This window comes from Macrobrachium rosenbergii, chromosome 8 (genome assembly GCF_040412425.1).
Source record: "Macrobrachium rosenbergii isolate ZJJX-2024 chromosome 8, ASM4041242v1, whole genome shotgun sequence".
Classification (NCBI taxonomy): Eukaryota; Metazoa; Arthropoda; class Malacostraca; order Decapoda; family Palaemonidae; genus Macrobrachium; species Macrobrachium rosenbergii.
Window position 1 is genome coordinate 79,515,731 of NC_089748.1, and position 20,823 is coordinate 79,536,553.

At 41.2% G+C, this 20,823-nt stretch overlaps 3 protein-coding genes across 11 annotated transcripts in view; 2 read left to right on the forward strand and 1 right to left on the reverse strand.

The window, feature by feature from the left end:
• Positions 1-20,823, reverse strand: part of LOC136841002 (interferon alpha-inducible protein 27-like protein 2B) — a 248,888-nt gene that overhangs the window by 154,993 nt on the left and 73,072 nt on the right. For 3 of the 9 annotated variants that reach the window (XM_067108021.1, XM_067108022.1, XM_067108027.1), the window contains one exon: positions 1,277-1,443. The exons of 2 other annotated variants lie outside the window; for them this stretch is intronic. In XM_067108021.1, the coding sequence (XP_066964122.1) occupies positions 1,277-1,443 (167 nt within the window). Of the gene's footprint in view, positions 1-1,276; positions 1,444-8,976; positions 9,253-9,589; positions 9,900-20,823 lie in introns of those variants that run through there. 4 more of the 9 variants (XM_067108023.1, XM_067108024.1, XM_067108026.1 and 1 more) reach the window with 4 other exon arrangements.
• Positions 4,602-4,967, forward strand: LOC136841196 (craniofacial development protein 2-like). The gene has a single exon (XM_067108234.1). It carries the CDS (start codon positions 4,602-4,604, stop codon positions 4,965-4,967), a length of 366 nt encoding a protein of 121 aa, XP_066964335.1.
• LOC136841198 (uncharacterized) lies at positions 5,107-5,586 on the forward strand. The gene has a single exon (XM_067108235.1). The coding sequence runs from the start codon at positions 5,107-5,109 to the stop codon at positions 5,584-5,586; it is 480 nt and encodes a 159-aa protein (XP_066964336.1).

Consider the following 20,823-nt stretch of genomic DNA (forward strand, 5'->3'; position numbering starts at 1 on the left):
CGGTGGTCATCGGAGGGAGTGTTCCTCAAACACTGCTGCCTTGGCATCCAACAACTTCAGGTACTGTACACTGTTTCTGGGAAGTGGTATACAAAGGGCTTTTTTGATGCTGTACTATTCTGAGATATTGCAGGGGAAGGGCACAATAATGCTATACCCCAATCTAGCATAGTTTGAGAAGTCACTTTAGAGCCACATAGAATAGTACATATGTAGATTCCTGTTTTTCCTATCTTTCACTGTTGAACCCTAAATGGTATCCTGAATAAAAGAGGGTAGGTAAAAACAAGTAACTTTACCTTGTACCAATTTTTCATCTGGGTCATTGAGATTTTTTAATCAGGTGCTAGGCCTTTTTGTCACTAGTGAATTCTTTTGTATGCTCCTTTAAGGACTAACAGTGGCTACACTATCATAACACAGGTTTTGACAAAGGAAAAACCTATTTTTGGTAGCCACTGTAAGTTCTCAAACCCACCTGCTTTTCCTGACAAAAAGGCAGAGGAATTTGTAGTGTGTAATTTTTCTTTTGAAAGACCTGGCAAGTAATGGGGATCTTAGCTAGTATGTGAGCTGTTGTCACATCTGTTTGAGATGGGTGAAGGAAAACCAGGTAATCATTGTATACTAGGGAAAGAACCCTCTAGCACTGAGCCCTTTTATACTCCATTACTGTATCTACCAAAGGCACTACTCTGGCCAAGAAAAACTATTAGAGAATACTGTATACTTTAATATTGGTGGTCTGTCTTATAAAGCTCTAGGGGTACTATATAATAATTCTTTTGAGGACTTACAGCGGCTACCAAAAATAGGTTTTTCCTTCATCAAAACCTGTTAGTATTTAGCAAAGGATAAAAAAAAGCTTAAAGACTGAAAATTATTCACTTCAACTCAGACTGCATGCTAGACTGAGAACATCATTTGGGCCACAAGACAGATGGTTCACTCTGGTGGTGGAAAGGTCTAAAACTCAGAAATTCTCAGCTAGTCATGTTTTACAGGCATTGAAGCATGCTCTATATTAAGAGGTTTGTCTATTCATGTATTACATGAGTTTACCATGGAAATCATCAGCCAAGCAACTTTTTAAACTATGTAATTAGGAAAGATAATGGAGGTAGCTAAACCACACTACCTATAACAACCACCATCACACCCATTTGCTATACAGTAGTTAATTTTCTTAAGGTAGTATATCCACCACCATACCAGCACTTTCAAGATATATGTAAAATACAGGGTTTGCATTTGCATACAAATGCTCAATGCTTACCGACAAGTTGGGCAGTTTATTGTTCCTATTGTATCATTAATGCCAATCAGACATTCTCGGCAAAACGAGTGTCCACAGCACGGTAAGCACACTGGTTGCTTATCCTGACGATTCATCTTCTCTTTACAAACTGCACAATACAAGGATGAAGCTGTATTACTCGCCATCTGTAAGAAAATAATGTACTGTATTGTACAGTTCACTGCTTTATCTTGTTTAAGTACAGTACAGTACAACTTGGAGATATTTGTATGACCTTGAAAAATAATAAAAGATCATTTAAAAGACATACACATTACTGTATAAGTACTGCATTGTAGCATTATGTCTCTCGATTTAATATAAGTGTAAGGTATTAAGTGTCAATTTCATAATACTTCTTATTCGGTTTTCCCAAGTATGCTAGGGGAGGACAACTTCCATCTTACATGTTTGTGCCATGATTTTTACAGTTTTTATTATTATTTATGTGAAAAAGAAACAAACATATTTTACCACAGTAAGTAAAAACTTGCAAGTGTGGTGATTCTTTGTCTGCTCATTGTGTGTTCTATTTCTAGCACATTTGAAATTTACTTTGATAAAAACAAGAAATAAAATACCAACGTGTTACTATACAAAATCCTTGTATGACACATATTTTGTACCTGGGAAACTAATTCCTTTAGCAGTTTGAGAATATTTTATAGCAAAATCTATACACATGCAATCTAATAAAGTAAGGTGCTGTTACAGATTTGTCATTAATAACAATTGTTGATTCCCTATAACTACTGTGTTTTATTAGAATGCCCTACATTACTAAAAAAATATTCAATATGAAAGATGAGTACCCTTCAAGACAATCACCCACGAACACAAGCAGATCTGTGCATGTATTAACCTTGTTCCATTACCAAGGGTACCTTAGGCTGTGGTTGTTCATACTGCAAAAATGGATTAAAGCTAACATGAAAATTATAATAAAAGGATAAATGCAATGAAATTAAAGAAAATTGGTGCACTATGCAAGAGGCAGCCAAATGTAAATATACAGTATATTTAGGTAAGGTCATTATGCATTAACTGCCAAGAAAAGGGGTCAAATACTTTCGCCGAGAAAATGTGGAGGAAGTAATGAAAGAATTTGGCAAAATGTGGGTATGAATGTTAATAAACTGGGACACAAATTCAAGGACTTATAGAGAGGGGCCATGAATGTGATGTTAATACAAGACACCCCAACATATTATAACTAAACACCATTTCATTGCTATTTGTCTTAAACATCAGCAGCATTCTTAGGCAATCACTTCCAAGATAAAAAACACTACATACCACTTTTCTTGTTGTTGCAATGTCAAACATAGACTAGTCTAGTTGTCTGTTATTCTTAATAGTACAGTATCTGTTTATGTGCTATATTCAAGTTATGGTCTTTCTTCTCTCTAGCATTCTTTTTTCACATGTATGCTGTATAGTAATTTTATTCTGATGAAGCTTACTATGCAAGTTCATAGCCTTTCAATTTATTCAGTTATATGAGTCAGATATTACTGTACTGAAATTCTTCAAAAAGCATACAGCACTGGCAAGGACTGATTCTCTACAGCACACACACCCCTAATTCCCTGGCAGTGCCAACAGCAATCCTTGTGCTGAAAACTATTTGGATATACAGAACTTCTGAAAATGACTAATGTCAAGCTAACAGAACTTTGCTGCCTCTTCTCTAGGTGTACAACAACCTTCCTAATCACATTCTTGTTGATTTCAAGAAAAACATAACACCTATCGAGCCAAAGATGTGAAGTTGTTGCACAATCTGAGGCTATTCAGCAACACCTGAACTCATTCCTTTATGTACAGTGCAGTATCGCCTCTTTGTCTAGCATTACTTGAAAGTAATGGGAAGGCTTCAGGTTTTACAGCTGCAATAATTAAGAGACAACAGGACTAAATGTTTATGACAAAAATTTGGAGCTTTTGCTTAATTTTCCAGTCACCACAGTCTGGTATTTGGTGCCACAATGTTCTCATATATGACACTACATTCAAAATACCCAACTTATTTAATAAAGCAAATTTCTGTATCACAGAAACGGATGAATTTTGCCATTAGGCCAAACAATATATGAATTATGGCATGATCTCAGTATATTCAAGGTAACAAAATTAAGCTTACATTAAGATTGTCATGCTAATAGTGTATCATGAGAATTTACACAAATTTGGCAACAACAATGGTAACCTTTCAACCCTGATCTTAATAGTGCATCATACAACTGCTGTACAACAAAACAAAGTCCTTATCCAGTACATAACATAGAACACTTAATGCCAAAATTTTATCCCATGGAAGTTTTTTCCTACCATCTTTGTTTGACACATTATACATTACTGCAAACAGATATAGTACAGTAATTGTATAAGAAATTTATACACTGATATACACATACTGTAGTTAAAACATCTGAAGTTTAAAACAATTTAATTAGGTCACTGTACTGTGAACAAACTTGCTGCATTGTAGGTTAACACCTATTTAGGTAATGGCTCATTTCAAAATCAAAAACTGTGGCCATGCTCAAGAAGAACACCAGAAATCAATGGCAGCAGGATTAAGGTGTTGTGTGCTTTGCCTCTTCAGCTTCAACCCTGAGTGCTTGGGGGACGACTTTGGTTTAAAATGAATAGACAGTGCCAAGGGTCACTGGCCTCAGTCAGCTAGGAACTAGTTATCCTTTAGTGTACTTAGCCAATGAATCGTCCATGGATTCTGCCACATGAATGGAGAAGCAAAAATTAGCAATGGCCCCCAGTCCTGGGAATATGGGGGGTGCTATGAATCTCTCGGTTTATAAATACTAAGGATACTGTAAATTGAAAACAAGAAACTGGAAAGTGTGAACCTTGAACTGAATTGGATACTTGAAGATTTAGAAAATATGAGATATGGACTGGACATCTCAGCTGTTTGTGAATCATGGTGCCAGGGAATGAGAAAAGAAAGACTGGATGGGGGTAATGCATTTATTTATTCAGGGATAACAGATGGAATTGCTTTTGAAGTCAAGGTGTTAAATTTACTTTCATCAAAAGCTTATCAGCTTAGAGGTAGCAAGGTTATTAAAAGAAAACATCTTTGAGCCTAGAAAATAACACTGCCAAAACTTGGAATGAGCCGAAATATGGAAAGAGGTAATGCTAGGGCGTACTCCGTAAACGAAGCACAGAGACATCGCCCTAACTCTGTGATAAGGCGAGGGCTACTGCATCAGGAGCGAGTGCAGCTAAAGAAGCAAGCTCACATTGGCTTAGAGTATGTCAGCTTAATGTTGGGTCCATGACTGGGAGAGGTAGAGAATTGGCTGACTTGATGAGGAAAAAAAAAGTAGATGTTTTGTGTGTGCAAGAAACACGATGGAAAGGAAATAAAGCTAAAGAATTGGGTGATGGATACAAGCTGTACTATAGTGGAGCAAATAAACAAGGCAGAAATGGAGTTGGCATAGTATTGTCTGGTGAACGAAAGAATACAGTGATAGAAGTGCAAAGAAAGAATGATCGTATCATCAGATTGAACATGTGTAATGGAGGAGAGATTCTGAATATTATAAGTGCATACGCACCACAAGTTGGTTGCATAGAAGAAGAGAAGGGAAATTTCTGGAGACAAGGATGGAGCAATGTAAGAAGTGGAAGAACATGAGAGGGTGACAGTGGGGGCAGATTTGAATGGCCATGTCGGATGTAACAATGAGGCGATTGGTCAGGTGCATGGGGGCCATGGAATTGGGGAGAGAAACCCAGAAGGAGAGAGTGTAGTGGACTTTGCTGTGGCACTCAACATGGCAATAGTAAACACATTCTTTAAGAAGAAAAGGGAACACCTAATAACATATAGGAGTGGGGGAAGATGCTCCCAGATAGACTACTTCCTATATAAAAGGATAAAGCTGGGGGAGGTCAAGAACTGCACAGTTATCCCAGGTGACCATGTAGCCCCCCAACACAGACTGCTATGCATGGATTTGAAGCTAAAACGGGAAAGAAAAACCAAAGCTAAAGGGATAAGGAAAATTAAATGGTACAAATTAGTGAGGGAGGAGGATAAGAAGAGTGAGTTTAAGAGGAGGGTTTTGGGGGATATTGATATAGGAATTGAAGATGTTCAAGAATGGTGGGCACGAAATGCAGCAGTAATGAGAAGACATGGAAAGGAGCTGCTGGGAGAGACATCTGGGATCATATGGGAGGAAAGGGAGAGTTGGTGGTGGGAGGAAGACATTGGGAAAGTAGTAAAAGATAAGAAGGAGGCAAAGAAATGATGGGAACAGTCACAGTCAGTGGAAGACAGAGATCAGTTCAGAGAGAAAAACAAGGTGGTGAAAAAGGTGGTAGCCCAAGCTAAAGCAAAGTCGTATGATGATGTGTATAATGAGCTGGGGACGAAGGAAGGATTAAATAAGATGATCAAGCTGTCAAAGGCTAGAAATAAAAGCACCAAAGATATTACACATATCAAACAAATAAAAGATCAAGACGGGGTAGTACTTAGAAAGGAGGAAGACATTGTGAAGAGATGGAAAGAATATTTTGAACAGCTGTTAAATGAAGAAAATAACAGACTAATAAGAGGGGATGGGCAGGTGAACAATGGCATGGTGATGAGGTTTTCTAAGCAAGAGGTGCTGGATGCACTGAAGATGAAGAATGGGAAGGCAACTGGACCAGACATGATACCTGTGGAGGCATGGAAGGCATTAGGGGATGAAGGGGTGGATATACTTTACGATCTTATGATAAAGATCCTTGAGCAGGAAAAGATACCAAATGAGTGGCGTGGGACTATACTAATCTCAATCTTCAAAAGGAAAGATGTCCAAGAGTGTGGTAATTATAGGGGTATTAAACTAATGTCCCACACTTTGAAGATACTGGAAAGGGTGATAGATGCCAGACTAAGAGAAGTAGTAATAGGTAAAGAGCAGATGGGATTTATGAAGGGAAGGGGAACAACAGATGGTATATTTTGTCTGAGACAACTAATGGAGAAATTCAGGGAAAAACAAAGGGACCTACATATGGTATTCATTGACCTTGAAAAGGCTTATGACCGTGTCCCCAGACAAGAGGTATGAAGGAGCCTGAGGGAGAGGATGGTACCAGAGAAGTACGTGCAATTGATACAGGAGATGTACCGGAATGTATTTACCAGAGTAAGGAGCAGTGTTGTGGAGATGGAGGGTTTTGAGGTGAGAGTAGGATTACAACAGGGGTCGGCTCTTAGCCCATTTATCTTTAACATAGTGATGGACATTACCATAGAGGAAGTAAGGGAGGCAGTACCATGGAACATATTGTATGCGGATGATATTGTCCTATGCGCAGAGAGCAGGGAAGATCTGGAAATGAAATTGGAAAGATGGAGAAAAGTACTGGAGGACAGAGGAATGAGAATAAGTAGATCTAAGACAGAATATATGTGTACCTCCAATGAGCGGGGGTGATAGGGAAAGTATTCAGCTTGGGGGAGAACCAATCTTCTTCTTCTTCTTCTTCTTTTAAAGACCATTTTTGTATGGGGTAAGCACGATACCTTCTTTTTGAAGGACTTTTGATTTGGCTTTGGGGTAGACCTGTAGTCTCGATCGGCTTCTGCCTGACATCGCTTAGACCCCGGTAGCGTATGTTTCATGGAACGCCCTTTCTTCCAGCAGCGAAGTTGTTGCGCGGGTAGGGCGATGTTCTGGAGTGAGATGTTTGTTATGTTTTTAGAAGGTGTTGTAAGGCTTTGTTTTGTGTGTGTATTTAGTCTGTAATACCCATTTGCTTTTAAGCAAACCTATCCGTTGATTACATATATAATCCCGGGATGTCTACGGATAGCAAAGTGTCTGCCTCTCTGATCAGTCAGCTGCGGATTTGAACCCGCGCCACAGACCTCTACGAAGTCCTTGCTGCTGTAACCGACCGAGCCATCGTAAAGAGTTGATAATTTTAAGTATTTGGGATCCTTTGTTAATGCTGGAGGAAGTATGGAAGAAGAAGTAAAACATCGGGTACAGGCAGGCTGGAACAACTGGAGAGCGGCTTCTGGAGTTCTTTGTGACAAAAGAGTACCGCTGAGGTTAAAAGGAAAATTTCATAAGACAGTGGTAAGAACAGCAATGATGTATGGCACGGAAACAGCAAGCTTGAGAAAGACAGAGGAGAAGAAGATGGATGTGGCAGAAATGAGAATGCTTAGATGGATGGCTGGGGTGACGAGAGAGGATAGGATCCGAAATGATTACATTAGGGGTCTACTAAGGTGGTGGAAATATCAAAGAAAGTGCAGGAGGGGAGGCTGAGATGGTATGGACACCTGTTGAGAAGAGATGAGGACCACGTTGGTAGACATACTATGGGGATGGAGGTCCAGGGAAGAGACCAGAAGGAAGGACTGGAGACCAAGAAAGAGATGAGACAGGACTGATGTGAGGGGACCTATAAAAATGAACAAGGGGAAGAAGTCCTGATGAGGCTAGAAGTACAATTTAAAGGTTTATAAGAAATAGATGGCAAACAGTCCACTATTACACTTCCAAATATTGCCCCTTTGCCAAGTCATGAGGTTCACGAGATACTACTACATGCATTCTATATCATTAACTCTTGGTGAAAAAGAATGAAGAGACTGTTTGGACATTCTCTTTCTGTATTTCAAATTTCCTATTAATCTAAATCCTGTCGACAAGTCTGATTAGCTTACCCAATGCCATTCATCCCTCAATTTAGGCTACCCTTAGCCTACATCCTTTACTCAATGTCAGCTGTTGCCTATGAACAGTATCAATGAAATATGAAATTTGTTAAAATTTACTATACAGATTCAGGTTCGAATCAAGAAGCCCAATGGAAGGAAGGCCCATCTCTGATTTCTTTTGCATAGCACTGTATTGGCTTCACAGGCTATAGGCCCTGGCGAACCATATGACGTAGATGTTACCACTACTATTACAAACTGGTTCAATGGAAACAAATCCACTCTTGCCTTAAGTTGACATATGTCTACAATAGGCCTGGGTTAGGATGAGAAAATGTATCCGTCAAAAACCGGATTTTCCGTTGATTATAAAAAATTTGTCGGAGCAAAAAATTTTGACTTTCTTGGAAACTGTATAGCCTATGCTGTTTGCTCTCTTGAAAGCAATATGTATGGATACAGATTAAATTGCATGTCGCATTTTCATTGACACTGCTTATACTTCAATTTCCATCTTTTATGTAGTCCATATATTCCCGACCTGGTTTTTTTGCCATGCCCCTAGGTTAAAGTTAGGATAGGTCACGCTGGGTTGGGTTGGGTTGGGTTTGGTTAGTTGAATAACTCAAACGTAATTTGGGTATGGGAAACGTAACGAGATTATTTTCAAGAAAATCCTATGGTTAGTTTTTAAGCTATGGCGTTCCTCTTTTTTTCAGGGAAAGGTCCTAGGGTGGTGCAACACTAAGTTACATCTCGGGAAAATTCGGCCGTATATGGCCCGTCCAATGTTTACGGTCGCGGTGCATGGCAAGTTTTCGTTGTAGTAAAATGTACAATAAATATACCAGGGATGTGAAACAACCAGGTAATGAGGCTCTGATCATTATTAAAAGGTCGCCCACACTGCAGTCTGTTTCGAGCTATTGACTTCGGGGCAAGGTCAAACGCTTCACTTGTTGTAACGTACTCTTTAATTTGCGGCTACCTTTTCTCGGAATATCGGACTCTCTCAGGCCAGCTGCTAGATTACTGTGTAGGGTAAATGATCGGGGTTGGGACACATGGGTGGCATTATTTTCACTTTGCACTCGATATTTAATTGGGAAAATAAAAAAAAAAATTTAAGAAAACCTTTCAAGTGAGAAGACTTGAAAAGGGAAACCGAGCAACTTTCACTGTTTTATTTCGTTGGGACATTAGTACGATTAGTTTTCCTTAGTTCGTCTTCCTTCACATGCCGTCACTCATACAACAGTGACGTAATGTAAACTAAAATAATAAAAGTTCGTTTCCCAACTATGGGGGCCAGTGATTGTGACACGAGAATCGTGGAAGCATTTTTTTATATATAAAATCTAAGCAAAGAACAAGGAAGACGCGCAACAAACAAAGAACATCATTGAAGTCTTATACAAAAAATATAAGTATTTCATCACTAATGAGTCCAAAGTCAGAGCAACAATTCCGAACGTGGTATCTTGAAACTAGGAAAAGAATGTGGTGGTGAAATATAAATTTACACTTTTTCATTGCTTTACTAATTGACTAACTAGGTACGTTTTTACTTGCAAAATACATACGATTGTTTATAGCGCTATATTAGGTGCTTGGAATTCGCAGTCGTTCTGATGCTAGGAAAGTGCTTGTTTGTGGAGTGGTCTTGAGACAACCCCTGTAAGGCACACAACGGATCAAGATTATAACTTCAGGACAGTGGGGTGTACACCGAAGAATCTTGGGGAAACTACAGTTCCGTTGTTTAGATAAGCACAAATCTGCTCTTACATCAATTAAGTTACCAATACGCAACAACAAGCACTAGACGCTTAAGGCTATTATGAAATACTGAGTCACTGACAGAGTCTGAGTTGAGTGTTGCCATCTATTACGTTCCCAAATATACATGCCTCTGCGGTCAAACTGCGCAAGCCAGGCTGTACATGAATATAAATGAGCAAAATGTACCTTCTATAATTACATAACTAATTCACGTTATACAATTGTTCCGTATGAAATCTCGGTAAAAGACAAAAACCGAAATGTAATGAATGCAGCACGCAGTAACACATGACAACTAAATATTTCAATTATGAAAAAGGGATGATATACCACGCTTTCAATTCTTTTCATTACTTATAAATTCAGAACAGTAAAATGTGCTCTCTAGCAATGGATTATAACTACTACTGTTAATGTTTTGAATTTGTATTTTATATTCCGAGTCAGCACATCATTACACAAGGATAATTTCACAATCACAATGCCTAGCACTAACAACATCTAAGTTCTTCGTCACCTGCACAGTATACTGTATATAGTCCCCCTAGCATACTTGGTCAAAAGGGGGCACCCCAATCGCTTTACAGCACTGACATATCTCCTAGTTACTCGTGAATTGTGGATACCCTTTCCTTCCTAAGACCTTGACCTGTTATAATCCTCTTTGGTATTTCCTGGTTTTGTTTCTCTTGTAAACAACTGAGTTTAGCGCTAACTTCTTTTAGAAAGGTTACTGGGGCATTCTCAGTCAGATCAACCAGTGCTTAACACCCTCATCTCTCAGATTTTGCTGGAATGTATTATAGGGAAATCCTAGGCCCTGAATCCATATCTGAAATTTTTAGACCAATCCGACAAACGGTTCAAAAGACATGACCTTGGGAAATTGAGGGCACGTGTGAGGTCACATATTTTCACCGACCCATAACTTGGTTAATAATGATCAGAATTACATAAATTTATACGTATTTAGAATAAGACAGAGCCAAGGAATTCAAATATACAGGTTTTAAAACTCTAGGTTGAAAAATAAAAAGTTATACAAAAAACAAAATTTGAGGTCACAATTTGACCTCCGGGGTATCAAATGAGAATTTTTTATAGATGTAAAAAATGAAGGAAAGGGCATTAGCTATTAGAATCAGCAAAAAAAGTTTGTGTATGTAAGTATTTTTCATGAAACTAACCTATAAGTGAACACCACATTCATAAGTCGGGCATCAGTTCTACCTATTTTTCCACACTTAAGCTCATATTTTGACATATATATTTTTTATAGATATAAAAACAAAGACAGGGTTCTTAGCTATGAGGAAAAATCATAAAAATGTCTGGTAATGTTGGTACTTTTTATGTAACTTACAAGTGAACAAAACAATAAAAAATCATTGTTGGTACTTTTTTAAGAGGTGCAAAAGAAACGAGCAGGAAAAATTTACTGCTGATTTATTGGTGACCCGGGCGGTTTATATAGCGGCAGACTGATGTCACGCCGCGGAACACAATGAGAACAAGGGTGACCTGAGGTCGATAATAATTAACAAAAAATACAGTGAATGAATACACTTTGAATCATACAAATGGACAGAAATGGAGTTGAATACAATCTGATGCCTGCGAAAGAGCAGGATGCCAAAATAGGCTTTGTAGCATTTATTTTAAGTGTTGTACCTAAGGGTTCTCAATGAGTATAATTTGCACAGATATACGTTTTCTTTTCAGTCGTGTTCTGTATTTGTTTAATTACATTTCAATATAGGCCTATGGTATAATGACATTACTGTAGTGTAGTTCCTCATTGGGCGAGACGGTAGTTGTTGGCTAGCACTCTGCTAGGCCCGAGTTCGAGTCTCTATCCGGCCAATGAAGAATTAGAGGAATTTATTTCTGGTGATAGAAATTCATTTCTCGGTATAATGTGGTTCAGATTCCACAATAAGCTGTAGGTCCCGTTGCTAGGTAACCAATTGTTTCTTAGCCACGTAAAATAAGTCTAATCCTTCGGGCCAGCCCTAGGAGAGCTGTTAATCAGCTCAGTGGTCTGGTTAAACTAAGATATACTTATCTTTTTTTATTACTGTAGTGTATATTATTTATAACAGTTTTCAGGGGCGTAGGAACCTCCTAAAAAGTGGGGGGTCGCAAGAGACTAGATAAAGTTGCCAAGATATATAAAGTAAATGCATGATTAAAAAAATAAAAAGACTATATCTGCCGCAGAAAGTATAATTATTAATAGGTTGTCCTAATAAAATGATATATGCAGTATTTCTAAGTTATTTCATCATTATTGCCCAAAATAACTTACATACACGTAGAGCTAAGGACTAATCTAGGTGAACTGTCCAATGAACTGAAGTCTAGTATTGTTCTTTTCAATAAAATCTATGGCAATCTGCTTTGTATTTAGATCATTTGTTAACACTTTATGGGCATGTAGGAGTAAGATGTTATTTAGTCTATTTTGACACACAGTAGTGCAAAGATAAGTTTTGACCCTACGAAGAGTTGAGAAACTCGTTTCTGATGTGGCTGTGATTACTGGAATGGTCGAGTAAATCTTTATAAGTTTATTTGGTTCAGAGACCATAGCAGCAACAACAAGATTATTTTCCAGTGACTGTAATGCATTAATAACTGTAGATATAGTAGTCACCTTACTAGGACCACCAATTTCTCCAACTTTGCACAGGGTTTTTAGCATGGCCAGTTCATGATAAAGTTTCTTCAAGTCAGTGTCTTTGGAGTACATAGTCAGTGACTGGTATTTCTGCTGGAAGTCCATTACCTGATGTTACTATCATAGTTTCCATTTCCTGAAGAATGTCGTTGATGGCACTCTGAAATTGATCAATGAGTTTGCGGTTCAAGTCTAGTACTTCATAGTACTGAGTGTGATAGTATTCCTCAACATCTGATGGGAAATGTTCTGCTGCGCTGCCGTCATCAACTCTCTTAGGTACATGTCTCCTTCTTGGTAACTTTGGTTCCTTATTTCCTCTATGTCTCTTGCTGCCGCCTGAACATCTCTAAAGAAAGTGCTGAACTTCTCATCATTCCGAAGATCAGCTTTATAGAGATCAGCATAATGCTTTCTAGCAAGCTCAACAGCTTTATAGCTTGGAGATTTATCGATAGTGTCTTAGAAGATGCAAAGACCAAATTTCCCAATTTCAGACCAAAGAATGTTGAAAACTTCTCCATTTTAGCCATTGGTCCACCAGTTCGACGGGAGTATTCATCACTGGTAGTGGTGTTGATTTCTTCCAGTTTCCAGAAGGTCTTGGTAGTTTTCAAGGCTGGAATTAAGTGACCCAGCACGGACAGTCCATCTCTCTCTCTCTCTCTCTCTCTCTCTCTCTCTCTCTCTCTCTCTCTCTCTCTCTCTCTCTCTATATATATATATATATATATATATATATATATATATATATATATATATATATATATATATATATATATGTTACATGTGGGCTTTGGCTAATGAGTTTTTAATTAAATACTGTAATTTATGTAGCCCTGCTCCACCGAAGACACATGTAAACTGTCAATTGAAGCTAAAAGTTACCCCCAAGACACAGACAATTACTTAATTGGATCAGGTTGCCAGTGGAACTACGTATTGAATAACTGGATTATTTCTGCAACAAATGAATTACACCAAACCCCTTCATTACCCACCTAGTCCCAACAAAGAAAGAATTTACATGAACCACTTAGTCAATGTCAGACACAGTCAATTTTCCTTGCTTCAGTTAAGGTATAATGCAACGGGCTCGTACCTTAGCAGCCACCGTACAAAGTTTTAGTATCGATAAAGGCTATTTCTCTTCCAAACAACGGAGATATCAGGATCCAAGGCTTGCCTAAAATTTTACTTACACTTGACTTTCCCTAATTCCTACTTTCTGCGCGGGAATAGTTTATACAATTTCACTAGGCAATTATAAAAGAAATATGGTTATACCAGGTTCTCTCGTAAGTGGTGGCGGAAGGGGAAAAAAATGGAAAATAAGTACAGAGGAAGAGTTACCAGCAATCAACAATACTTTTCAATTCCAGACTTACCGTTCACGTATGTCGCTTGCACAATGCAACTGACGATTGGAATTCTCGAACAATGAATATCGTCTATTCACTTAGTAAAAAACAGACAGGAGGAAGAACAAAGGACAAAGTTAGTCGGAGAGCGATGCGTGCTTCGTCCGACAGTGGGTATCTATCTCTCAGTGCCAGGTCAGGTCAGGGCTGCTATTGTTTCCGCCACCAATGCTGGTATGTAGCCCCCGGCAGTCTGAAAACTTGACAAAACATCGCCGAATGCATAAAACAGGGAAAAAGGGAAGCTTAAGACCACCTTCACTAGAGGTGGCTTGGTGAAAACCCTCCCTGTGGGTTAGGTCCCTAATGCTAATCTATCAGCTACCAAAGGACGTTACTTTTTTGAAAACAGAGTCTACCTCCCTGCCCGCGTTCTTCTAGCTTCGACAGAGGCGCTGTCCTGTCTTTGTTAGAATAATATCCCTACTAAAATAATGCAGAGGGGGCGAACAGCAGAATATTTATAAAAGCTCCCCCCCTTAAGAAGGCCTTCACTCCCTTCCGGGTGTGAAGGTCTGTACTAAGCAAGCTGTTCACCTCTATTACTTTGCTCGTCTCCCCTGAGCAGATTTGTCCCATGCAGTCTAATTAGCTACGGATCTACCTAACTAGAAAATATATGAGCCTTCATCACTTACAGAATCCTAACTGTACTCAAAGATGCTTACGGTGATTGTGTGCTACCTCTTATAATCATGACTTTTAGACCTAGCCAAATGGCACATTCTATGGCATTTCCTATCCTAACCTATCCAAACACGGCCGTAGCACCAACGTAAGTGACAATGAACTAGCTAAGTTACAAGGTTTCTGCACTACAATTGATAATTACTGGTTGGTATATGAGGTTTGCCTCATATGATAAATGCTTGTCTCAATGAGGTCTTAAGCCATAAGTATCATGAGCGTAGTGGCTCTCTTCGCAATAGCTTAGATTGTCTGATTTCAGTTACACTGTACTTACCTGGTTACTGCGGCTCGATGGAAGGTGTAAGTGACAAGGTTACTACTCCAATGTACTAAATCGGGTCTAGGCTACTGTATGGTAGAGATCATGCTGGCTACCTCCTTTGGGCAAGGGGCCAGGATCACTCTAAAATGGTCAGGCACTGTGCCAAGAGGGCACTAGTGCCAGGATGAGCTCATGGCTCTGCAACTACCGGGCTCTCTTCTGCCCCTTCTTCTTCTTCTTCAGGTTCCTCCAAGGCCTAACTACGTCGGACCAGGGAGGTAATGAGGGCACCGACTCTGGGGAAAGACTAGACGGGCTAGCGGGCGTGAAGTCAGGGGTAGTTTCAGAAGCTACCAGAGGGCTCCCTACTCTGGCTGCTGCGACAACTGGAGTGAGAGCGATCTCAACCTCTGCGTCCAAGGAGGCCAGTTCCTGGTCTCCCAGAGAAGGTGTGACAGGTTGATCCACCAGGGGTTCATCCTCTGCGGATGGATTGGGTGAAGAAGTGTCGTGTGCCAGAGGCTCTCCGGTTGCCATGATTAGTGCCGTGAGGGAACCTTGATCTCCCAGAGGAGGATCCACCTCATGATTTGGACCAGGCACAGGGTCCTTCTTAATTGGTGGCTCAACGTCCGAGCTGGACAGAACGTGGCACTGCTCAGTGCTCGTAAGTGGCACTGGCAGCGGTTGGGGGTCAGGCATGCCTGACAAGGGGTCCAGAGGTGCAACACCTTGCGGATGGCTTGAATTTGGCTGCAGCAGAGATTCCTGCCCCAGCTGGAGATCAGAGCCTCTTGGAGTCTTGCTCGGGGGTGTCCGCTGGGTGTTGCTTGTTTGGACAGCCCTCTCAATTAGTGAAGTGTCCTGTCCGCTTACACGTCCTACAGCGGTATTGCGCCTCCTGAACGTCTCTTCGGGGAGAGGGAGGACCTCTTTGTTGGCTGCCCCTTTGTGAATGGAGAGGACTAGGCCGAGAACAGTTTGGTGCATGCCCCTTCCACTGACTACCTCGGTGGGTGGAAGGTGGTTTTCCTTCATGAGGTTCTCTTACAGTCTGGGTCTCCTTGGAGGAGGTAGCGTGGCTGCGAAGTGTTACTGGGGAAGGGCTTCCCCAGAGGAGGTCCCGACCCAACAGGAAGTCCACTCCGGGTCGAATTCCACCCACCATGCCAGGGCAGTGGGGTAGCGTGCCCCAAGGTGTCATGACCTGGAGCCTGACTGTGGGAACGGTAATGGTGTGGCCCTCTGTCCACTTCATCTCCCACCGGGTTTTCTCGTCAACCATGGCACTGGCTGGCACTTGGGCCCTGGAGATTAGACTAATGTCTGCTGCCGTGTCTAACGTGACCGGAAGGGTCACGGGAAGGCTAGAGCCCTTAAGGGGGGCCACTGAGATGAACTGGGTCTCCAGGCTCTCAGGGTACAGTATCTTCTGTGGCCCGGCCGCGGAGAATGAGGTGCTAATGAGCTTGACGTTGGTGGTGGGGACATGGTGTGGACAGGCTGGAAGTCCAGCACTGTAGTGGCCAACAGCACCACAGGATTGGCACAAGCCCTTTGTAGGGGCTCGGTGGCCTGCGATGATGGTTGGTGGAGAGGGTTGCGTGGATGTAGAGGAAGAGGAGTTCTGGCTGTTAGTAGGAGGTTGCTTGTGAGTGCTGAGCATGTATCAGCACTCAGCTTCAGTGTGCCCCACCCTCTTACAGTGGATGCATGGAGGCTTACTAGACAGTCCATTCTTCGGGCGAGTCGAGCCTGAGAGGTATCCGGGGGGCACTATATGCTGCTGAGATGTGCTGTGGGACTGGTTGAAGGTTTCCCATGAATCAGCCATATGGCAGGCTTCCATAAGGGTTTGGTTGCTTATCATTTAGATATACAGCAAGGGGCCCAGGCACACACTGGTAGAGATCCTCCAGCATGGTCTGATTGAAGACCATGCTGATTGAAGAGGTCCTCAAACTTAGTGCAAGACAAGGAGTCGAACCAGCGGGTATCAGACAGGCCCATTCAGTCCAGGACCAGCTGACTTCCTTGGCAAGACCTTGGAACCGCTGTCTCCATTTCTCCGGGGTTATTTCGTAGGCCTTCGTGATGACTCTACGCACTTCAACCATGCTGCCTCTCTGACTCTTCTCCAGTGAGCAAAGGGCTGCCTTAGCTTTTCCCCCCATGTGCTTGGCTAGCAATAAGGCCCTCTGTCTCAGTGGTGCTACAGTTACCAAAGAGTGCCTCTATTTCCTCCAACCATGCTTCGGGCTCGTCCTCAGTCCACTTGGGGACGAGGGAATTAATGCTCAAGATTGGAGCATTTGGTGCAGCAGGTGTGGGGTTGAAGGCTTGGTGTACAGCCATAGCTTCAGCATTTTCTCTTCTCATTCTTTCCAGCTCAAGCTCCTTTTCCTTGAGAGCTAGCTCACTCTCCTGTCTTCTTCTTTCTTCTCTTTCATCTTCCAGCTGCCTCTGTTTGGCTTCATAATTCCGCCATTCCAGTCTTTCTTCCTTCTCTCGCTTGGCCAAGTCATCCAACTGTACCTTAACCCACTTGGTGAGGTCCAATCCCGTCCCCAGCTCCATGAAGGCTCTATGATCCTCTGTTGCCATGGTTCTGGTGGGTAAGGGCGTCTGTCCAGGTTCACTGGAAGTACTTGGGCAACGAGGTAGTGTCCCTCAGAGTCAGGGTGACACTTCAAGGAGGTGGCACCTTTTAAATCAGGTAGCACTGTGGGTGAGTGTGCCATGTAAAGGTCACACTGGTGGCACTCAGTATCGTTATGCACTGGTGTAAGCTTGGTCACAAAAGGATTCTTCTTCTGTGTTCCTTTTCTGGTTTTTCCTTTTGGTGGCACTAGGGTGCCATTGCATTCCTAGGAGCAACACTTGATTTGTATTCAACTAATTTGGACGGTAGTTAAGAAAAATGCACTCTACCCCAGCAGAGTGTAACAAAGGAGTGGGGGAGAAAGGGAAGGTAAAAGAGAGAGAGATGTAAGCTTTTCAGGTTGGGACAGTGCCTCAGATTAGTGGCACTGTGGAAAAGGAAGATTAATTGTAGTTGCTTTTGAGGCCCTCGTAAGTGACTAGTTCCTAGTACCAGCTGCTACTTCCTTTCACGCAGAGGGAGGAAGGCTACTTTCTGCTTAGGTCTGGATAAAAGTCCTCACTCGTGACCGACAGTTTTCTATAACTGTGATTTTTTTGTTAGCTTAACTTGTCCTCATCTATCTGTGGGACAGAGGTGTTTCTGTTTATTTGGTTTAGTTTAATTACTTGTTGCTGTGTCAGCCCGTTCTTTCGATGAAGAGGGTGCACATACACTTCAGAGTTTAGGTTGAACGCTTACTTGAATAGACGAGAGAGAGAGAGAGAGAGAGAGAGAGAGAGAGAGAGAGAGAGAGAGAGAGAGAGAGAGAGAGAGAGAGAGAGAGAGAGGTATTCACCCGGCAAAGTTCGTGCTGCCTGAGAAAATAAGTAAAATTATTATAAAGGCACACTGGCAAGTTTCTTATTTTGAAATACGTCATACGTCTTTCTTGGGCAGCGATGGATTGTCTTAGCAATCGTAACTTTCTCTGTTGCCCAAGTCGTATGTCTTACACTCACAGTCACAAGTACGGTTAAATGATGAAGTTCGTTTTCTTTGATATAATTTCCTGCGACAGTGTATTTGTATAGGAACTTTTCTTCTTTTTGTTATATATTTCCTAAATAAATAATTCCCTGACCAAATTATTTCTTGTGTTTACCTAGTGTATGGAATCCTGCACCTAATTTCCTATCTATTGATGAAGCCTATGTCTGTCTAAGATTTTGCAAGGGGGGATTACTACGTAAAACAAAGTAGTTCCCGAAGTGGCAATTCAGGCAGAAGCTGACTGTGGCGCCACACAGGTACCAATCACGCAAACAACAACAGGGTTTTAAGATGGTGGACAGGGGAGTGGTCAACCTGTTCCCCAAAATGTCGGACGGGTCACGTGATCACACAGCTGTTGATTCAAAAACAAAATGCAGCTAGGAGCAGTCGCAGCGGAGGAATACACAGCATCCTGAGGGCGGCGTTTGTTTACACTTGAAACATACAAAGCACCCGAATTCCTCTCACAAAACGGAGAAAGCAAAGGTAAGAATGCAAATTTTAACTAAATATACCAACAATGCACACAATTATACGTTATGGAGATGAAAAATTAATCTACTATGATTCTTGCTTTTTTTCTCTCTTGCTCTGAATCGACTGCTTTATGATCCACTATGCTTATTGAGTGGTCGTTAGCGAGAGAACAAAAATGGATTCGTCGTCATCTTGGCGGGTCTGAATTTACGTTAATTAGAAATGCAAATTATTAAATTAACTGTTGCTGTTCGCTTGCTATATTAATGATGCGGAATTTTGATATGCTTCCCTCGATATGAAAACTTATTAACTCCGCCATGTTTAGTCGGAGGCCTCTTCATAGTGACGAACGTTACTGGTTTTGAAATTCTATGAACTTCGCAAATTTTGTCCGCCCTAACCTATGAGAGCAACATTAAGGTACACGTTCTCCGTTCTCTTTCTTGCCCTGAGCTATCTAGTACAAAATTCGATATCATACAATACTCATTGGCCGGCGAACAGCAAAATATTAAATATGACTCGATAACTCGGCTAACGACCTTGGAAAATATGTGGCTGGTGGTGTGTCCGAACTCGGCAACGTTTTCCTTCAAGACTTGTCCTGTCTCCTTATTTGGAAGAATTAGCATGAAATTAAATATGATCTGACTTTTCTCTGAAACTGATGTGTAATTAATTTGATTCCCGATTCTTTTCTCTATAAATTAATTAGAGCATCCTAGCGAGGTTCACCAGTGTTACATGAGGGCTTTGGCTAATGAGTTTTTTAATTAATTATTGTAATTTATGTAGCCCTGCTCTGCCGAAGACACAAGTAAACTGTCAATTGAAGCTAAAAGTTACCCCCAAGAGACAGACAATTACTTAATTGGATTAGGTCGCCAGTCGGAACTACGTATTGAATAATTGGATTATTTCTGCAACAAATGAATTACATCAAACCCCTTCATTACCCACCTAGTCCCAACAAAGAAAGAATGTGTTGTTCTAGCGAGGGAATTTACATGAACCACTTAGTCAACGTCGGACACAGTCAATTTTCCCTGCTTCAATTAAAGTATAACGCAATGGGCTCATACCTTAGCGGCTATGGTACGAAGTTTTAGTATTGGTAAAGGCTATTTCTCTTCCAAACAATGGTGATATCAGGATCCAATGCTTGCCTGAAATTTTACTTACACTTGACTTTCCCTAATTCCCACTTACTTCACGGGAATAGTTTATGCAATTTCACTAAGCAATGATCATTATTCACATACTAGACTTCATAAAAGAAATACGGTTATACTAAGTTCTCTCATAAGTGGTGGCGGAGGGGGAAAAAAATGGAAAATAAGTACAGAGGAAGAGTTACCAGCAATCAGCAATCCTTGTCAATTTCAGACCTACTCTTTATGTGGGTTGCTTGCGCAATGCAACTGACGACTGGAATTCTCGAACAATACGTATTGTCCATTCACTTAGTAAAAAAACAGACAGGAGGAAGAACAAAGGACAAAGATAGTAGGAGAGCGACGCGTGCTTCGTCCGACAGTGGGCATCTCTCTCTCGGCGCCAGGTCAGGTCAGGGCTGCTATTGTTTCCGTCACCAATGCTGGTATGTAGCCTCTGGCAGTCTGAAAACTTGACAAAACACCGCCGAATGCATAGAACAGGGAAAAAGGGAAGCTTAAGACCACCTTCACTAGAGGTGGCTTGGTGAAAACCCTCCCTGTGGGTTAGGTCCCTAATGCTAACCTATCGGCTACTAAAGGATGTTACTTTTTTGAAAACACAGTCTACCTCCCTGCCCGCGTTCTTCTAGCTTCGACAGAGACGCTGTCCTGCCTTTGTTAGAATAATATCCCTACTAAAATAATGCA

Bases quoted from the DNA above. Each gene is read 5' to 3' on its own strand.
- LOC136841196 (XM_067108234.1), top strand. From the start codon at position 4,602: ATGACTGGGAGAGGTAGAGAATTGGCTGACTTGATGAGGAAAAAAAAA.
- LOC136841198 (XM_067108235.1), top strand. From the start codon at position 5,107: ATGGCAATAGTAAACACATTCTTTAAGAAGAAAAGGGAACACCTAATA.